The 14,302-nt window shown below is 40.7% G+C and overlaps 1 protein-coding gene across 9 annotated transcripts in view; it reads left to right on the forward strand.

The window, feature by feature from the left end:
* The window catches only part of LOC131361584 (protein unc-80 homolog), a 53,864-nt gene that overhangs the window by 24,381 nt on the left and 15,181 nt on the right, over nucleotides 1-14,302 (forward strand). For all 9 annotated transcript variants that reach the window (XM_058402860.1, XM_058402865.1, XM_058402861.1 and 6 more), the window contains 21 exons: nucleotides 103-200; nucleotides 293-493; nucleotides 1,027-1,134; nucleotides 1,438-1,576; nucleotides 3,249-3,430; nucleotides 5,924-6,055; nucleotides 6,565-6,751; nucleotides 7,073-7,201; nucleotides 7,419-7,562; nucleotides 8,837-8,937; nucleotides 9,042-9,128; nucleotides 9,219-9,402; nucleotides 9,548-9,642; nucleotides 10,853-10,942; nucleotides 11,028-11,129; nucleotides 11,359-11,539; nucleotides 12,014-12,279; nucleotides 12,962-13,096; nucleotides 13,228-13,366; nucleotides 13,443-13,539; nucleotides 13,670-13,840. In XM_058402860.1, coding sequence (XP_058258843.1) covers nucleotides 103-200; nucleotides 293-493; nucleotides 1,027-1,134; nucleotides 1,438-1,576; nucleotides 3,249-3,430; nucleotides 5,924-6,055; nucleotides 6,565-6,751; nucleotides 7,073-7,201; nucleotides 7,419-7,562; nucleotides 8,837-8,937; nucleotides 9,042-9,128; nucleotides 9,219-9,402; nucleotides 9,548-9,642; nucleotides 10,853-10,942; nucleotides 11,028-11,129; nucleotides 11,359-11,539; nucleotides 12,014-12,279; nucleotides 12,962-13,096; nucleotides 13,228-13,366; nucleotides 13,443-13,539; nucleotides 13,670-13,840 — 2,968 coding nt within the window. The remainder of the gene's footprint in view (nucleotides 1-102; nucleotides 201-292; nucleotides 494-1,026; nucleotides 1,135-1,437; nucleotides 1,577-3,248; nucleotides 3,431-5,923; nucleotides 6,056-6,564; nucleotides 6,752-7,072; nucleotides 7,202-7,418; nucleotides 7,563-8,836; nucleotides 8,938-9,041; nucleotides 9,129-9,218; nucleotides 9,403-9,547; nucleotides 9,643-10,852; nucleotides 10,943-11,027; nucleotides 11,130-11,358; nucleotides 11,540-12,013; nucleotides 12,280-12,961; nucleotides 13,097-13,227; nucleotides 13,367-13,442; nucleotides 13,540-13,669; nucleotides 13,841-14,302) is intronic.

Genomic DNA, 14,302 nt, shown 5'->3' on the forward strand with positions numbered 1-14,302 from the left:
GCTAGTTTTGTTTTTATTTGAGTTTTTAGTAATGAGGTAAAAACACTTTAAAAAACACATTTATTTCATAAACTTCTTGTGAACTTATATTTGTATTTTCAGGGAGCCCCTGGAGTGCTAGTGAGCCCAGCATTGAGCCCGAAGGTCCTGGAAGCACCAGTGGAGTGGACGACTACCACCGCAACATGTCATGGCTACATGTAAGTTCACACACACTGATTTGTGTGTGTGTGTGGGGGGGGGGGGGTATGTGTGATTAAAACACCTACTTATTATTTTGATTCTCTTCCAGATAATGATTCTACTGTGCAACCAGCAGAGTTTTATCTGTACTCATGTAGACTATTGCCACCCTCGCTGCTACCAACGTCACAGTCGCTCCTGTGCTCGCCTCGTTCGTGCCATCAAGCTGCTTTATGGAGAGACTGTTGATAGCCTGAGAGAGAACAGCTCCAGCAGTAGCATTGGCTCCCGTGCCAAGAAGAGCAAAGAGGTTTAAAAATACTGTCACGCAACAGTACTAAACACTGTGATGTATATTTAGCCCCAGCAGAATTTACCATACTGAGCCTATTGCTACTAAAGTGTCTAAGTGTCTAAACCCAGACAAAACTGTTAATCGTAATGGGGTTGTTCACTGAAGTTCATAAAACTGAATAAACAGCTTCTGTCAGTTTCCTAAACATTAAGGACCCCACTAATATCAGCCAGAACAGAGCATTAAACGATGCTATAATATTGATCACCAATTTGAGCCACCCCAAAAAAAACACCCCTAAAGCAACCAATCCACTTCATTTAACAATGCTGGTTTACCCAAATTGAGTTGATTGCCAGCATATAAACATGAACTATTTACACTTCATACAGCACAGATTTTTTCATGATGAACTAGAGACAGTTCACAGCATGAATTAAATGCAGAGTTAAAAATGCAGAAGTAATTGAACTGGTCACCAAAATAATTATTCTTTTATATTGAATAGTTTTAGGGTTTATAGTCTAAATCTAATGTCTCTCATCCAGTGCTCGGACAAGTCGTGTCTGCGGACGCCATCTATGAAGAGACGTCCTACTGACAGCAACGCAGAGGGGAAGAAAGACACAGGGATGCTGAAGTACATTCGCACACAGGTGCTGCCTTTGGGCTCCTAAGAGCAGTTTGTGCTTTTAAATGAACAATCCTCATTGAAATGCTACCCAGGAACCCTACCCTGATGTCAGACCTGCATACCAGTGACAAAATACTGGCAAAAATCATGTTATAAAAGACACATCACTGTTTAGACTGGAACTATACAAGAAGAGTTGTCATCTGTGGTTTACTGCTGTAATGTATACAAACCCTAAACCTAGATAATTCATTATGCTAGATAAACCATAGACCCACTGATGAGCTTACTTATGCAAAAATTGTCTGTTGTTTTGCATTTGCAGGTAATGAGTCTATCACCAGCTCCTCTTTCCCTGCTTATAAAAGCAGCTCCAATCCTGACTGAGGACATGTATGGAGACATTCAGCCAGCTGCATGGGAGCTGCTGCTCAGTGTCGATGAGCACATGGCTGCTGCTGCAGGTCTGTTTCTGGGAATAATACATCAGTACATACAGCACACAAAAATATACAAATTGCTCAGGCTTAAGTATGAATGAATGAATGAATGAATGAATGAATTAATTAATTAATTATTATAGACATTTTGATTGGTCATAACAATATAAACTGTACAGCAGCATGTTATACGTGTATACATATTTTAGATAAAATATAATGAAACAATAGAAGTTAAAGACAGTCAAGTATAAATCAGTGAAGGGAGACAGAATTAAGATGAGAGTGTTATTGTATTTTAACTATAATAGTATTCATCAAACTCAGATTTCTCTGTAAACTGTTTTTTATGACATCACAGTCGTGATTTATATGTCTACTCGATTATCATAGTGATCAGTGACCATAAATATATGTTCTTAGAGATATATTCAGTTTCGGTCTGTAAATCAGTCCCGTGTGTATCCTCAGCCTGGTTGTCTTTATGGGCTGAGTGAAATTTTCTTCTGTCTTAAATGATCAAAAGTGTTCTATCAGGTTGAGGTCAGGACTCTGTGCAGGCCAGACAAGTTCCTCCACACCAAGCTCTCTCATCAATGTCTTTATGGACCTTGCTTTATGCACTGGTGCAGTCATGTTGAAACAGGAAGGGGTCATCCCCAAACTGTTTCCACAAAGATGGGTGCCTGAAATTGTCCAAAATCTCTTGGTATGCTGAAGCATTCAGAGTTCCTTTCACTGGAACTAAGGGGCCAAGCCCAACCCCTGAAAAACAACCCCACACCATAATCCCCCCTCCACAAAACTTTACACTTGGCACAATGCAGTCAGGAAAGTACCGTTTGCCTGGCAGCCGCCAAACCCAGACTTGTCCATCAGATTGCCAGACAGAAGCGTGACTGGTCATTGAAGAGAACACATCTCCACTGCCCTAGAGTCCAGTGGTGGCGTGCTTTACACCACTGCATCCGAGGCTTTGCATTGCACTTGGTGATGTAAGGCTTGGACGCAGCTGCTCGGCCATGAAAACCCATTCCATGAAGCTCTCTACATGCTGTTTTTGAGCTAATCTGAAGTCCACTCGAGGTTTGGAGGTCTGTAGCTATTGACTCTGCAGAAAGTTGGTGACTTCTGCACACTGTGCACCTCAGCATGCGCTGACCCCTCTCTGTGATTTTACCTGGCCTACCACTTTGTGGCTGAGTAGCTTTTGTTCCTAATTGCTTCCACTTTGTTATAATACCACAAACATTTGTTGGAATATTTAGTAGTGAGGAAATTTTACGAATGGACTTATTGCACAGGTGGCAACCTATCATGGTAAAAAGCTTGAATTCACTGAGCTCCTGAGAGTGACCCATTCTTTTACAAATGTTTGTAGAAGCAGTCTGTGGCCATGGAAGTGACTGGAACACCTGAATTCAATGATTTGGAGGTGTCCCAAAACTTTTGGCAGTATAGTGTATATGTTATTAACTTAAAAATAAGAAATGCAAGGTCAACATTGTCTAAGTCATATTGATTGGATAGTAAACAACAAGGATTGATTTCTTTAATATAGACCATTGTCAAATTATTTTTTGAAAACTGTTGTGTTGGAAAACTTTCAGGACTTTATCATTTTTACAGTAAACCACTAACTAACATTGTGTCATTGCTTTTTCTCTCTCTCCCTCTCCCTGTCTTTCTCATGCAGCGGCGATGTTTCTGCTGTGTGCAGTAAAGGTTCCTGATGCTGTCACTGAAATGATGATGGCTGAGTTTCAGCACCAGGAAGCAAGTCAAAGGATCAACTCAGTGCTCAAGTTCTACACTGTCTGGAGGTTCCGCTACCAGGTGTGGCCTCGCATGGAGGAGGGAGCGCAACAAATCTTTAAGGTACTAGTCAGTGATAGATTGAGCCTCATTTATAGGGAGGGGAAATAAGTAATCACACACTGTTCTTTTTGTTTGTTTGTTTATAAACATCATGTTCATACACAGCGCTGTCTTTTGACTTTGTACTTATAAATATGAACAATACGTTTGTATTCATGAACAAATAAGAATCATAGCAAAAGGTTTTTGGACACCATAAATGACCCATCATTAATATTTTTTGTTGCCAGTTAAATGTTTCTGGTAAGATGCAATCAGCTCGTGTTTCATTTTTGGATCATTTCTCTCTGAAAATTGTCTACAGTTGTGATCTTCAGCAAGAGTCACTGATTAGCTCGCAATTCCAATCTCATCCATATACATTTACTGGGATTCAGGTCTGTAGACTGGCAATTTAGGGCCTTGTTGAGATATACTGGCTGAATATCTGGGCTTGTTGTTTTGTTTAACTGTCCCTCTTCCCCCCCAGATTAATCTTGATGCTCCCACCCTCCTGTCTTGCTACTGTCTTTTTGTTTGCAAAAGTTTGCACACATGCAACATGCAACCTTTACTTGGCTCTTAGTTCTTTTATGTACACTATATTGCCAAAAGTATTCGCTCACCCATCCAAATAATCAGAATCAGGTGTTCCAATCACTTCCATGGCCACAGGTGTATAAAATCAAGCACCTAGGCATGCAGACTGTTTTTACAAACATTTGTGAAAGAATGGGTCGCTCTCAGGAGCTCAGTGAATTCCAGCGTGGAACTGTGATAGGATGCCACCTGTGCAACAAATCCAGTCGTGAAATTTCCTCGCTCCTAAATATTCCACAGTCAACTGTCAGCTGTATTATAAGAACGTGGAAGTGTTTGGGAACGACAGCAACTCAGCCACGAAGTGGTAGGCCACGTAAACTGACGGACCGGGGTCAGCGGATGCTGAGGCGCATAGTGCGAAGAGGTCGCCAACTTTCTGCAGAGTCGATCGCTACAGACCTCCAAACTTCATGTGGCCTTCAGATTAGCTGAAGAACAGTGCGCAGAGAGCTTCATGGAATGGGTTTCCATGGCCGAGCAGCTGCATCCAAGCCATACATCACCAAGTGCAATGCAAAGCGTCGGATGCAGTGGTGTAAAGCACGCCGCCACTGGACTCTAGAGCAGTGGAGACGCGTTCTCTGGAGTGACGAACTCCATCTTCTCCATCTGGCAATCTGATGGACGAGTCTGGGTTTGGCGGTTGCCAGGAGAACGGTACTTGTCTGACTGCATTGTGCCAAGTGTAAAGTTTGGTGGAGGGGGGATTATGGTGTGGGGTTGTTTTTCAGGAGCTGGGCTTGGCCTCTTAGTTCCAGTGAAAGGAACTCTGAATGCTTCAGCATACCAAGACATTTTGGACAATTCCATGCTCCCAACTTTGTGGGAACAGTTTGGAGCTGGCCCCTTCCTCTTCCAACATGACTGTGCACCAGTGCACAAAGCAAGGTCCATAAAGACATGGATGACAGAGTCTGGTGTGGATGAACTTGACTGGCCTGCACAGAGTCCTGACCTCAACCCGATAGAACACCTTTGTGATGAATTAGAGCAGAGACTGAGAGCCAGGCCTTCTCGTCCAACATCAGTGTGTGACCTCACAAATGCGCTTCTGGAAGAATGGTCAAAAATTCCCATAAACACACTCCTAAACCTTGTGGACAGCCTTCCCAGAAGAGTTGAAGCTGTTATAGCTGCAAAGGGTGGACTGATGTCATATTGAACCCTATGGATTAGGAATGGGATGTCACTTAAGTTCATATGCGAGTCAAGGCAGGTGAGCGAATACTTTTGGCAATATAGTGTAGCTCTGCGCTTTTATGTAGCACCACGGTACTAGAGGAAAGGATGTACTGCACCAGGTATATATGGCTGAAATGACAATAAAATCTTCTGGGCTCTTGAATCTCGACTTGACTTGACCATGTGTATAAGGTTTCTGAGATCACAGGCACAACGCTTCTTTCTGCAAATATGACAAGATGAATTCCATTCTGCTTTAAGATGTGTGTCTCTGTGCTTTTTATTTTAGCAGAGGAATTTTGAGTGGGGTGTGGGGTAAGATGACTGTGATGCAGGCATTTCTATAAAAATAAATCACTGGCATAATGTTATTGTCCTTTGGCTGTTCTGTGCTCGAACTGCATATTTGATTTTGGCACAGGTTTTACACCGAATGCCCTTCCTGACACAACCCTCCCATTTTATCCAGCACTGAGAATTAACTCATTAATGGCGAGCGTTCCAAGACCATCAGAGCACAAGATCTTGTTGCTGGACCACCAGGGAACTAAATAGTTTCCATAATAAAAAATCATGCTAAAATACAGGCTAGGGAGATGGTCACTAGATCTACTTGGTAATAGGTAACCAGGAAAATTATACTGCAGTATGACCTTCATGACTTGTAAGGCTTCTCACAGGTGTTTCATATCCAAACACACTTTTTTGATTTGTGTGTTTTTCCTATAGATTCCTCCACCCAGCATTAATTTCACTCTGCCGTCTCCTATCCTGGGGATGCCCTGTGTGCCCATGTTTGATCCGCCCTGGGTGCCAGTGAACACAGGAACTGTTCCAGATGCAATCACTGAAGATCAGTCTGTAGGTTTAACATGCTGGTGCTTAAACTATGAGAAAAAAAGAAAAGAAAAATTATTTAGAACTATTTAATTAATCAGATAGTTTTGGTTAAACCTGTTTGGCTCACATACAAAAGCACACACCTGATATATACACACTTGTGACACCATCAAAGTGTTTGATTTTTACATTAATGTGTCAGGTTTTGAACCAACAAAACTATAACACTCTAGAATTTGATCTTAATCTTTGCCCTTTATATTGCTTACTGAACAGACTACATTGTTTTGCAAATACTATTATGACAAGTATTGTTTAGTGCAAATATTATTAATAATTAATTATTTTTGAATGCTTGATTTTGTGATATGGCTTTTATAAAGTGGTGACAAAAACAATAAGCCAAAGGGGTTTGCGGTACAGTGATATTATGACAAGTAATGGGGTTTTAACAATGCAGTTACCTGTGATAAAATCAATGTCATGTGTCATGTTATGGTTTTTAAAATGCCCCTGTGGTCCACCTTCAGAAATCGTTCTCAGCTCGGGCCGTGTCACGCTCTCACCAGCGTGCCGAACACATCCTAAAGAACATGCAGCAGGAGGATGAAAAGAGGAGACTGGGGCGTGAGGCCAGCATCATCACAGCCATCCCCATTGCTCAGGAGGCCTGCTATGAGCCCACCTGCAGCCCTCCACCTGAACAAGAGGAAGAGGGTTAGTTCATTACCTTCTGCCTGCTAGTTGAGGGAATAAAAGCTATCATGAGACAATTGCTTTCATTATTGTTGGATCTTAGGGACTTTTTTTGAGACTTTTCTTCTCTCATCTCTCAAGTTGGTATTTAGACCTCAGCCATGGGAATAGGGGTATAAGGTGTAGATAAATGTAGGCTATTTTAAAAGAGCTTTTGTATATTTCTATTTCAATTTTTGACAATAAATAGTGCTATAAAATAAAAAAAGATGGCATGGGCTAATGGGACCTCCATTTTTTTGTGTCCTGTGTAAGCTGTAATGATGTGCTCTGTGCAAACAGAAGATGTGGTTAATCTGGCTTCTCGTCGTCTCTCTGTGAGCCCCTCCTGTGCCTCCAGCAACTCACACAGGAACTACTCCTTCCGCAGAGGCTCGATGTGGTCGGTGCGCTCAGCAGTCAGTGCTGAAGGTTAGCTATTCATTATCAATGCTCAATAAATTATACATTTAATAAATGATCGAATAAAGTAAAGGTATATGCGAATCCTGGTGCAGAGCCTCGATTTTATGAAGCATGATGTGATTAATGATTTTTTTAAAATTAATTTTAAGCATCATGTAATTATTTTTGTAATGTAAAGAACATGATATACATCATTTTTATCTTGATGTGTTTGCTCTTTCAGATGACGAAAACACTACAGAACACACACCTACACATCACATGTTGCAGCCACCTCAGGCTGTGTTCCCAGCATGCATCTGTGCTGCCGTGTTGCCCATAGTGCACCTAATGGAGGATGGAGACATTCGAGAGGACGGTGTTGCAGGTATGGTCACACGAAAACCAGATTACAGTTGTTTTTAAATCCTGCACCAGTTTGCTAAATGTCCTACAGACATTGTGACTAATCCCACGGTTATTTATTCCACCTGCAATATTTTCTAATGAATTATTTTAGTTCTGTTTCCCAAAAATGATCAGTTTAAAGAACAGTGATCTGAAGAATTTACTGAAGATGAATGCAGTACAAGCTCCACAATGTGCCCAACATGCTCCCATATTTATCATGCTCCCATATCTTCCTTTGTCTCATGAGCTTTATAACTGGCCTCTATGAGAATGACTGTGTAGCTGGCATGAGAGTTAAACGTAATTGCCCCTGCCACTTTTTGTTAGGTCCTGTTGCTCTAAGGTCACTAGATTAATATATTATAGTATCAGTAGTTGGTATTACTGAAATAAATTTAAAAATGTATTCTAAATATTTAAGTATATTTTCTAAATATATGTAGAAAATATTTAGTTCATAAATGTATGAACCCAAATGTAGTAAAGGTAAATATAAAGTATTCATTAATACATTCATACATAGTATACATACAGGTTTTCATAAAGGTATAACATTATGACCCCTGACAGGTGAAGTGAAGAACACTGATTATCTCATCATGGCACCTGTTAGTGGGTGGGATATATTAGGCAGCAAGTGAACATTTTGTCCTCAAAGTTGATGTGTTAGAAGCAGGAAAAGTCGGCAAGCGTAAGGATTTGAGTGAGTTTGACAAGGGCCAAATTGTGATGGCTAGACATCTGGATCAGAGCATCTCCAAAACTGCAGCTCTTGTGGGGTGTTCCCGGTCTGCAGTGGCCAGTATCTATGAAAAGTGGTCCAAGGAAGGTGACAGGGTCAAAGGTTGGCCCGTGTGATCCGATCCAACAGACGAGCTACTGTTGCTCAATTTGCTGAAGAAGTTAATGCTGGTTCTGATAGAAAGGTGTCAGAATACACAGTGCATGATGGGTCAGGGCTGTTTTGGCAGCAAAAGGGGGACAACACAATATTAGGCAGGTGGTCATAATGTTATGCCTGATCGGTGTATAATAAAAACTTTCAGTTATTAACTAGGCATGATTCTTGTTAATGTAAACATTTGCACTGCTGTTATAAGTAAGTCACACAGTTATTGCTGCTTTATTGATATAAACATTTACATCTACATTTACATATATGACTAACTTCTGATAACATCTCTGATTTTCATAAAGAAACATTCTAATTTTCTAATGCTTGCATCGTTATTTTGATCACTGTGTGTATAGTCAGTGCCGTGGCCCAGCAGGTGCTGTGGAACTGTCTGATTGAAGACCCAGCTCTCGTTCTCCGACACTTTCTAGAGAAACTAACAGTCAGTAACAGACAGGTAAGAAGTGATTAAGATAAGTCACTCTACAGCAGTAAATCTAGCAAGACTATGTATACGGTTTTACTGCTAGAGTGTCTAAGCAGGTTTGTTGTCTTTTTTAGGATGAGCTGATGTACATGCTTAGGAAGCTGCTCCTTAACATTGGGGATCTTCCTGCACAAACCTCACACATTCTCTTCAACTACCTGGTAAAACACTGTTGCACCTGAAATGTAGATCATTTATTCACATATATAGAAGTCTTGGAAATGTGACGGCTGTTTGTGCTTTTCACTCAGGTGGGTTTAATCATGTATTTTGTTCGGACACCGTGCGAGTGGGGGATGGATGCTATCTCAGCTACCCTCACCTTTCTGTGGGAGGTGGTGGGCTATGTGGAGGGCCTATTCTTTAAAGACCTTAAGCAGACCATGAAGAAAGAGCAGTGTGAGGTTAAACTGTTGGTCACTGCATCTATGCCAGGTAGAACATTTTACTGTCACTGCAAAGGAAGGCTGAAATGTCTGTTAAAGCATTACATGTTTTCACGGAGAATCCACACATGAAAAAAGTTTTGATGTCTGCTTCGAGTGGGTGAATATGACGTGTCTTGTGCGTGTGCATATAGGAACAAAGACTCTGGTGGTTCATGGGCAGAATGAGTGTGATATTCCTACACAGTTACCAGTACATGAGGATACACAGTTCGAAGCTTTGCTCAAGGTAACTATACCAGTTTTAGATAACCATCATATGGCACATTTGTTAAGGCGTTGAATACATACTCATACCATTCAAAATGTGTTATGATCTAAGGTCTAGAGACAATTAAAAGTGTTTCAGTAAAGCTACAGTCACACATACTGCTATTTCCTCACTGCATGTTGTAAGTTGCTGTACCTATGAGGTCGCAAGTGTTTCTAGTCACAGTTTTACAACTGACAACAAATCAGTTTTCTATCTGCTAAAACCTACTGGAAGGAGATTTGGCAATTGTATATATTAAATTCGTGTCTGTATCTGCATCATAACAGATGAAGGAGAAGCAGTGTGTGCTTTTTGCCACAGGTCACTGTCTTCACTCCCATTAGTAGTCGCTGCTCTATATTTGCATAAAGCTAAACTTTTCTCAATTTTATCACGTCACTGGACATGCCCACATCTAAACACCAACAATCTATGTGGCTTGTGTCACCAAAGGTCACCAGCTTTCATTGAAGATGAAAGATCTCCGGTCATTTTTACACTGTGAGATGCTGTATGTAAAAGGCCATAGCTTATTATTTGTATAGTTTTGATAATCACCAAACCATTCAGTGATCCCTGTGGATTAGGGTTAGTATCATCTTGGATGACAATCCCACCAGGAGAGAAGTTTCCTCATAGGCTAAATGTGATCAGTCAGAGGAATTGTTTTGTAGTGTCTCTTGCCCCTAAAGGGAAATAGAGGCAGTAGATCCCAAACCCTGCCAACAAAATGCAAAATGCCCCACAACAATTCACAGTAATGTAACTCCACCCGCATTTCCCTTCATTTGTCAGTCTGTAAGTAATCTTTGCAGTGCTCTAAAACAAACTACTGAAGATGCTTAATTAGGGATAGGGAAGAAAGAATTTATTTTTTTTATTCACCTTTTAATTAAAAGGACTGACTCAGTTGTCTGTATAAACAAAGTCAATATTAAAGGTTTGCTGAAGACGTCTAAAATTTATTTGTGAATTACTATCCCAAATTATACTTGGGGAGTATAAATTGTGTGTCATATACCTTTACCTTGCACCACGTATGACATGGATGTGTACAGGTAACATGGTCCTGTGATTTGCTGGGGCTGCTGGGAACTGTACTTCATGTTGGACACTTTGTGATTTATCAACTAACAATCCGTATATCATTTTATTATCATTTTGTCTTGAATACCCTTTCTATCAGGAGTGTCTTGAGTTCTTCAATATCCCGGAGGCTCGGTCAGCAAATTACTTCCTTATGGACAAGCGCTGGAATCTCATCCACTACGCCAAGGTGTGTGTTTCATGTGCTGATAATTATTTTTTTTGGTTTTTCACTTTTTTTGCAGTTTTACTGCAAAGTTTTTTTCCTTTTGTAGACATATGTGCGAGACATCTACCCTTTCAGGAGATCAGTGTCCCCTCAGCTCAACCTGGTCTTCATGGAACCAGAAAAGGGGCAGGAGCTCATTCAGAAACAGGTGCCTCTTCTTTGTGATATCTTAAACATTTCTTAATGAATCCAGGTGATTTTAAATTTAATTATAAAGCCTATTTCACTTTTTTTGTATTAATGTTATAAATATATCAGAGACACAGAGATATATTTCAGAAGGTTTAGTGTAGTGTTCATATTTTAGCACCCTTGTGTTTATTACAGTTACTAAAGTAAGCACATGAAATGTTAATAACAATAATTTCCTTTTCCAGGTGTTCTCCAGGAAACTGGAGGAAGTGGGCAGAGTTCTCTTCCTGATTTCGCTCACCCAGCGCATGCCTGCAATGCACAAACAGTCCCACGTCTCCTTGCTTCAGGAAGACCTGCTGCGTCTGCCCTCCTTTCCACGAACTGCCATAGACGCTGAGTTTACTCTCTTCAGTGAGCCTCTGGGTATAAAGTATTTTATATATACACATTATTGTGGTCACCTGACCATTACACCCATATGTGGGCCTTCCCCAAATGTTGTCTCAATGTTGCAAGCACACAAAAGCATTACATCTGGGTACAAAGGGTGCTCTATGAAGGCCTGGCTTGTCAAGGTTAGAGTAGAAGAACTCAAGAGTCCTGACTTACTGAACACTTTTGAGATGAATTGGACCTTCAACTGTGCCCCAGGCTTTCTCACTTAAGTGTCTGACCACAATGAATGAGTCCCTACAGCGACGCTTAAAAACCTAATAGTAAGCCTTCCACAAGATTATGATAATAGGTGTGAGTAAACCTGCAATGGGATGTTCAAAAAGCACATATGAGTGCTATAGTCAGGTGTCCACAAGCTTTTGGCTATATATTGCACCATCACATGTCGTCTGCCTTCAGCTGTGTTTTATGAATCTATCGTCAACTAATTACACATTTCAGGGAAAGAGCTCTTTGGCATGGACACTTTGCACAAGGTTTTGTGGATCAAGCTGTTGGAGGAGATGTTTCTGGGCATGCCTAGTGAGTACCCATGGGGTGATGAGATCATGCTCTTTCTGAACGTGTTCAACGGAGCCCTGCTGCTCCACCCTGAAGACAGTGCCATCCTCAGGCAGTACACGGCCACAGCTATCAACACCGCTGTGCACTTCAACCATCTGTTCTCCCTCAGTGGCTACCAGTGGATTCTTCCCACAATGCTTCAGGTGCAGAAAACAAGCCTTCTTTATCAATAAAACCATCAAAACATTTATATATTTGCATGTTGTCCCTGTGTTTATAGATGAGTTTTTATGGGGGTTTTTTAAACAGCACACATGAGCAGGAATGCTTATGGATGCCTCTGAAAATAGAGAGCTAGCTTTAAAAGATGTGCTTCACCATGATGATCAATTTGAAGGTAGATTTTCTATTACCTAGATATTTTAGGCATTTCAGTTTCTTCCACTTCAGAATGAGAAGTAACAATTACCATGCTGCAGACAGGAAAGGAATAAAATGTAGCAGAGTAAAATTATAAAGTCTGTAGACATAGAAATACTTGAATAAGTTAAACTATACTTGGAAAATATAAAGCAACAAATTACCTTTTTTCTTTTCTTGTTGCTTTATTGTTGCCAAACTCAGCAGGAACCAGAAATCATTTTTTATTTATTAAATTTTTTGTTTTGGTGAATCACATTGTCTGCAGAATAAACAAATAAAGAAAGTAATATCGCAAACAGAAAATCAGCAGGCTGCTGATTTGTCCACTCTTGCATCATTAATAAATTTGTGACTGCTTCACAGAACAACTCAAGTGTATATTGAAGTAGCTACCTTAAACACCGGTATCTAATTATTCGGTTTTGTTATTATTTACTGTTTTGTGATTGTTCTTCCCATCAGACATACGCCGATTATGAAAGTAACCCATTGCTGCGTCGAGGCATTGAGTTCTGCTGCCGTCAGTTTTACATTCTCCACCGCAAACCATTCATCCTGCAGCTGTTTGCCAGTGTGGCCCCACTGCTGGAGTTCACTGTGAGAGTTTATACCTTATAATACTGCAGATCTCATGCTCTTTAATAGTATTCAGTAGCGAGCCCAGCTGTTAGTATCACCATTTTTCTGTTGTGTTGTTATAGCACTGATTATTTCTTATATCCCTCCAGACCTGCACCAGCACTGGACTGTCTAAAGGTGTATCTGCACAGTGCCTGTTTGACCTGCTGGTGTCCCTGGAAGGAGAAACAGCTGACAGTTTGGATGCTTTGGAGTTGGTCAAAGCTGAGAAACCACTACGTTCTCTGGGTAAGAAGAGAATCCTCTCACTAAACCATCAATATGTTGCTCTTTTAAAATATAATGCTTATACATTTTCTTCCAGATTTTTGCTATGGCAATGAGGACCTAGCCTTCTCCATCAGTGAATCCATCAAGCTGTGTGTAACTGTGGTGGCCTACGCACCCGAATCCTTCCGAAGGTACACACCTCAAAATACAGTAGCTTGTGATAACACCACGTAGCCTTCCTCTGTGCCACTGCCGATAATATGACTATGGAATATTATCACTCTTGTGTCTTAGAAAGCTAATGCTGTGCCCTCATTTCAGTCTACAGATGCTGATGGTTCTAGAGGCGCTGGTTCCTTGTTATTTGCAGAAGCTGAAAAGTAACAGTCAGGCCCTGGAGTCAGCGTCTGTAGCCAGAGATGAGATTGCAGCCATAGCCGCACTGGCCACCTCTCTGCAGGCTTTGCTGTATAGTGTGGAGGCCCTGACACGGTTTGTTCTCTTATCTTTTCCCCACACAATCTACACCCATTCCACAACCTTCCTCTTGCTTCACAGACATGGTTTCATGATGGTTTCATGATATCCTTTAGGCTTGTGTGTATATGCATTTATTTAAGTGTCTAGTCATAGTTTCTGTTTCAGTGAAACTGGAGAACTGTACAACATGCTTTTCTGGAAATACTTTTTGTTGCTATAAGCATGGATTTCTGAAGGTGAAAGTGTGTCACTTAAATGTCATCAGGTTTTCTGTCTGCCTTTTTTTTTGTTGTCGTAGCCTGTGATACCTAGAACTGATTCATACAAAATATTATTCTAAAAAAAAGTAGCCAAATAAAGATAACAATCCAAGACTTATTTCCATTATATTTATTTAACAATGCTTGTTACAAAGTCTTCAAGGTCTTCAAGGTGTTCATTGTGTAATGGTTTGGACGTTGGTGGTACTAATGA

This window comes from Hemibagrus wyckioides, linkage group LG11, assembly GCF_019097595.1.
Source record: "Hemibagrus wyckioides isolate EC202008001 linkage group LG11, SWU_Hwy_1.0, whole genome shotgun sequence".
NCBI classification, from domain to species: Eukaryota; Metazoa; Chordata; class Actinopteri; order Siluriformes; family Bagridae; genus Hemibagrus; species Hemibagrus wyckioides.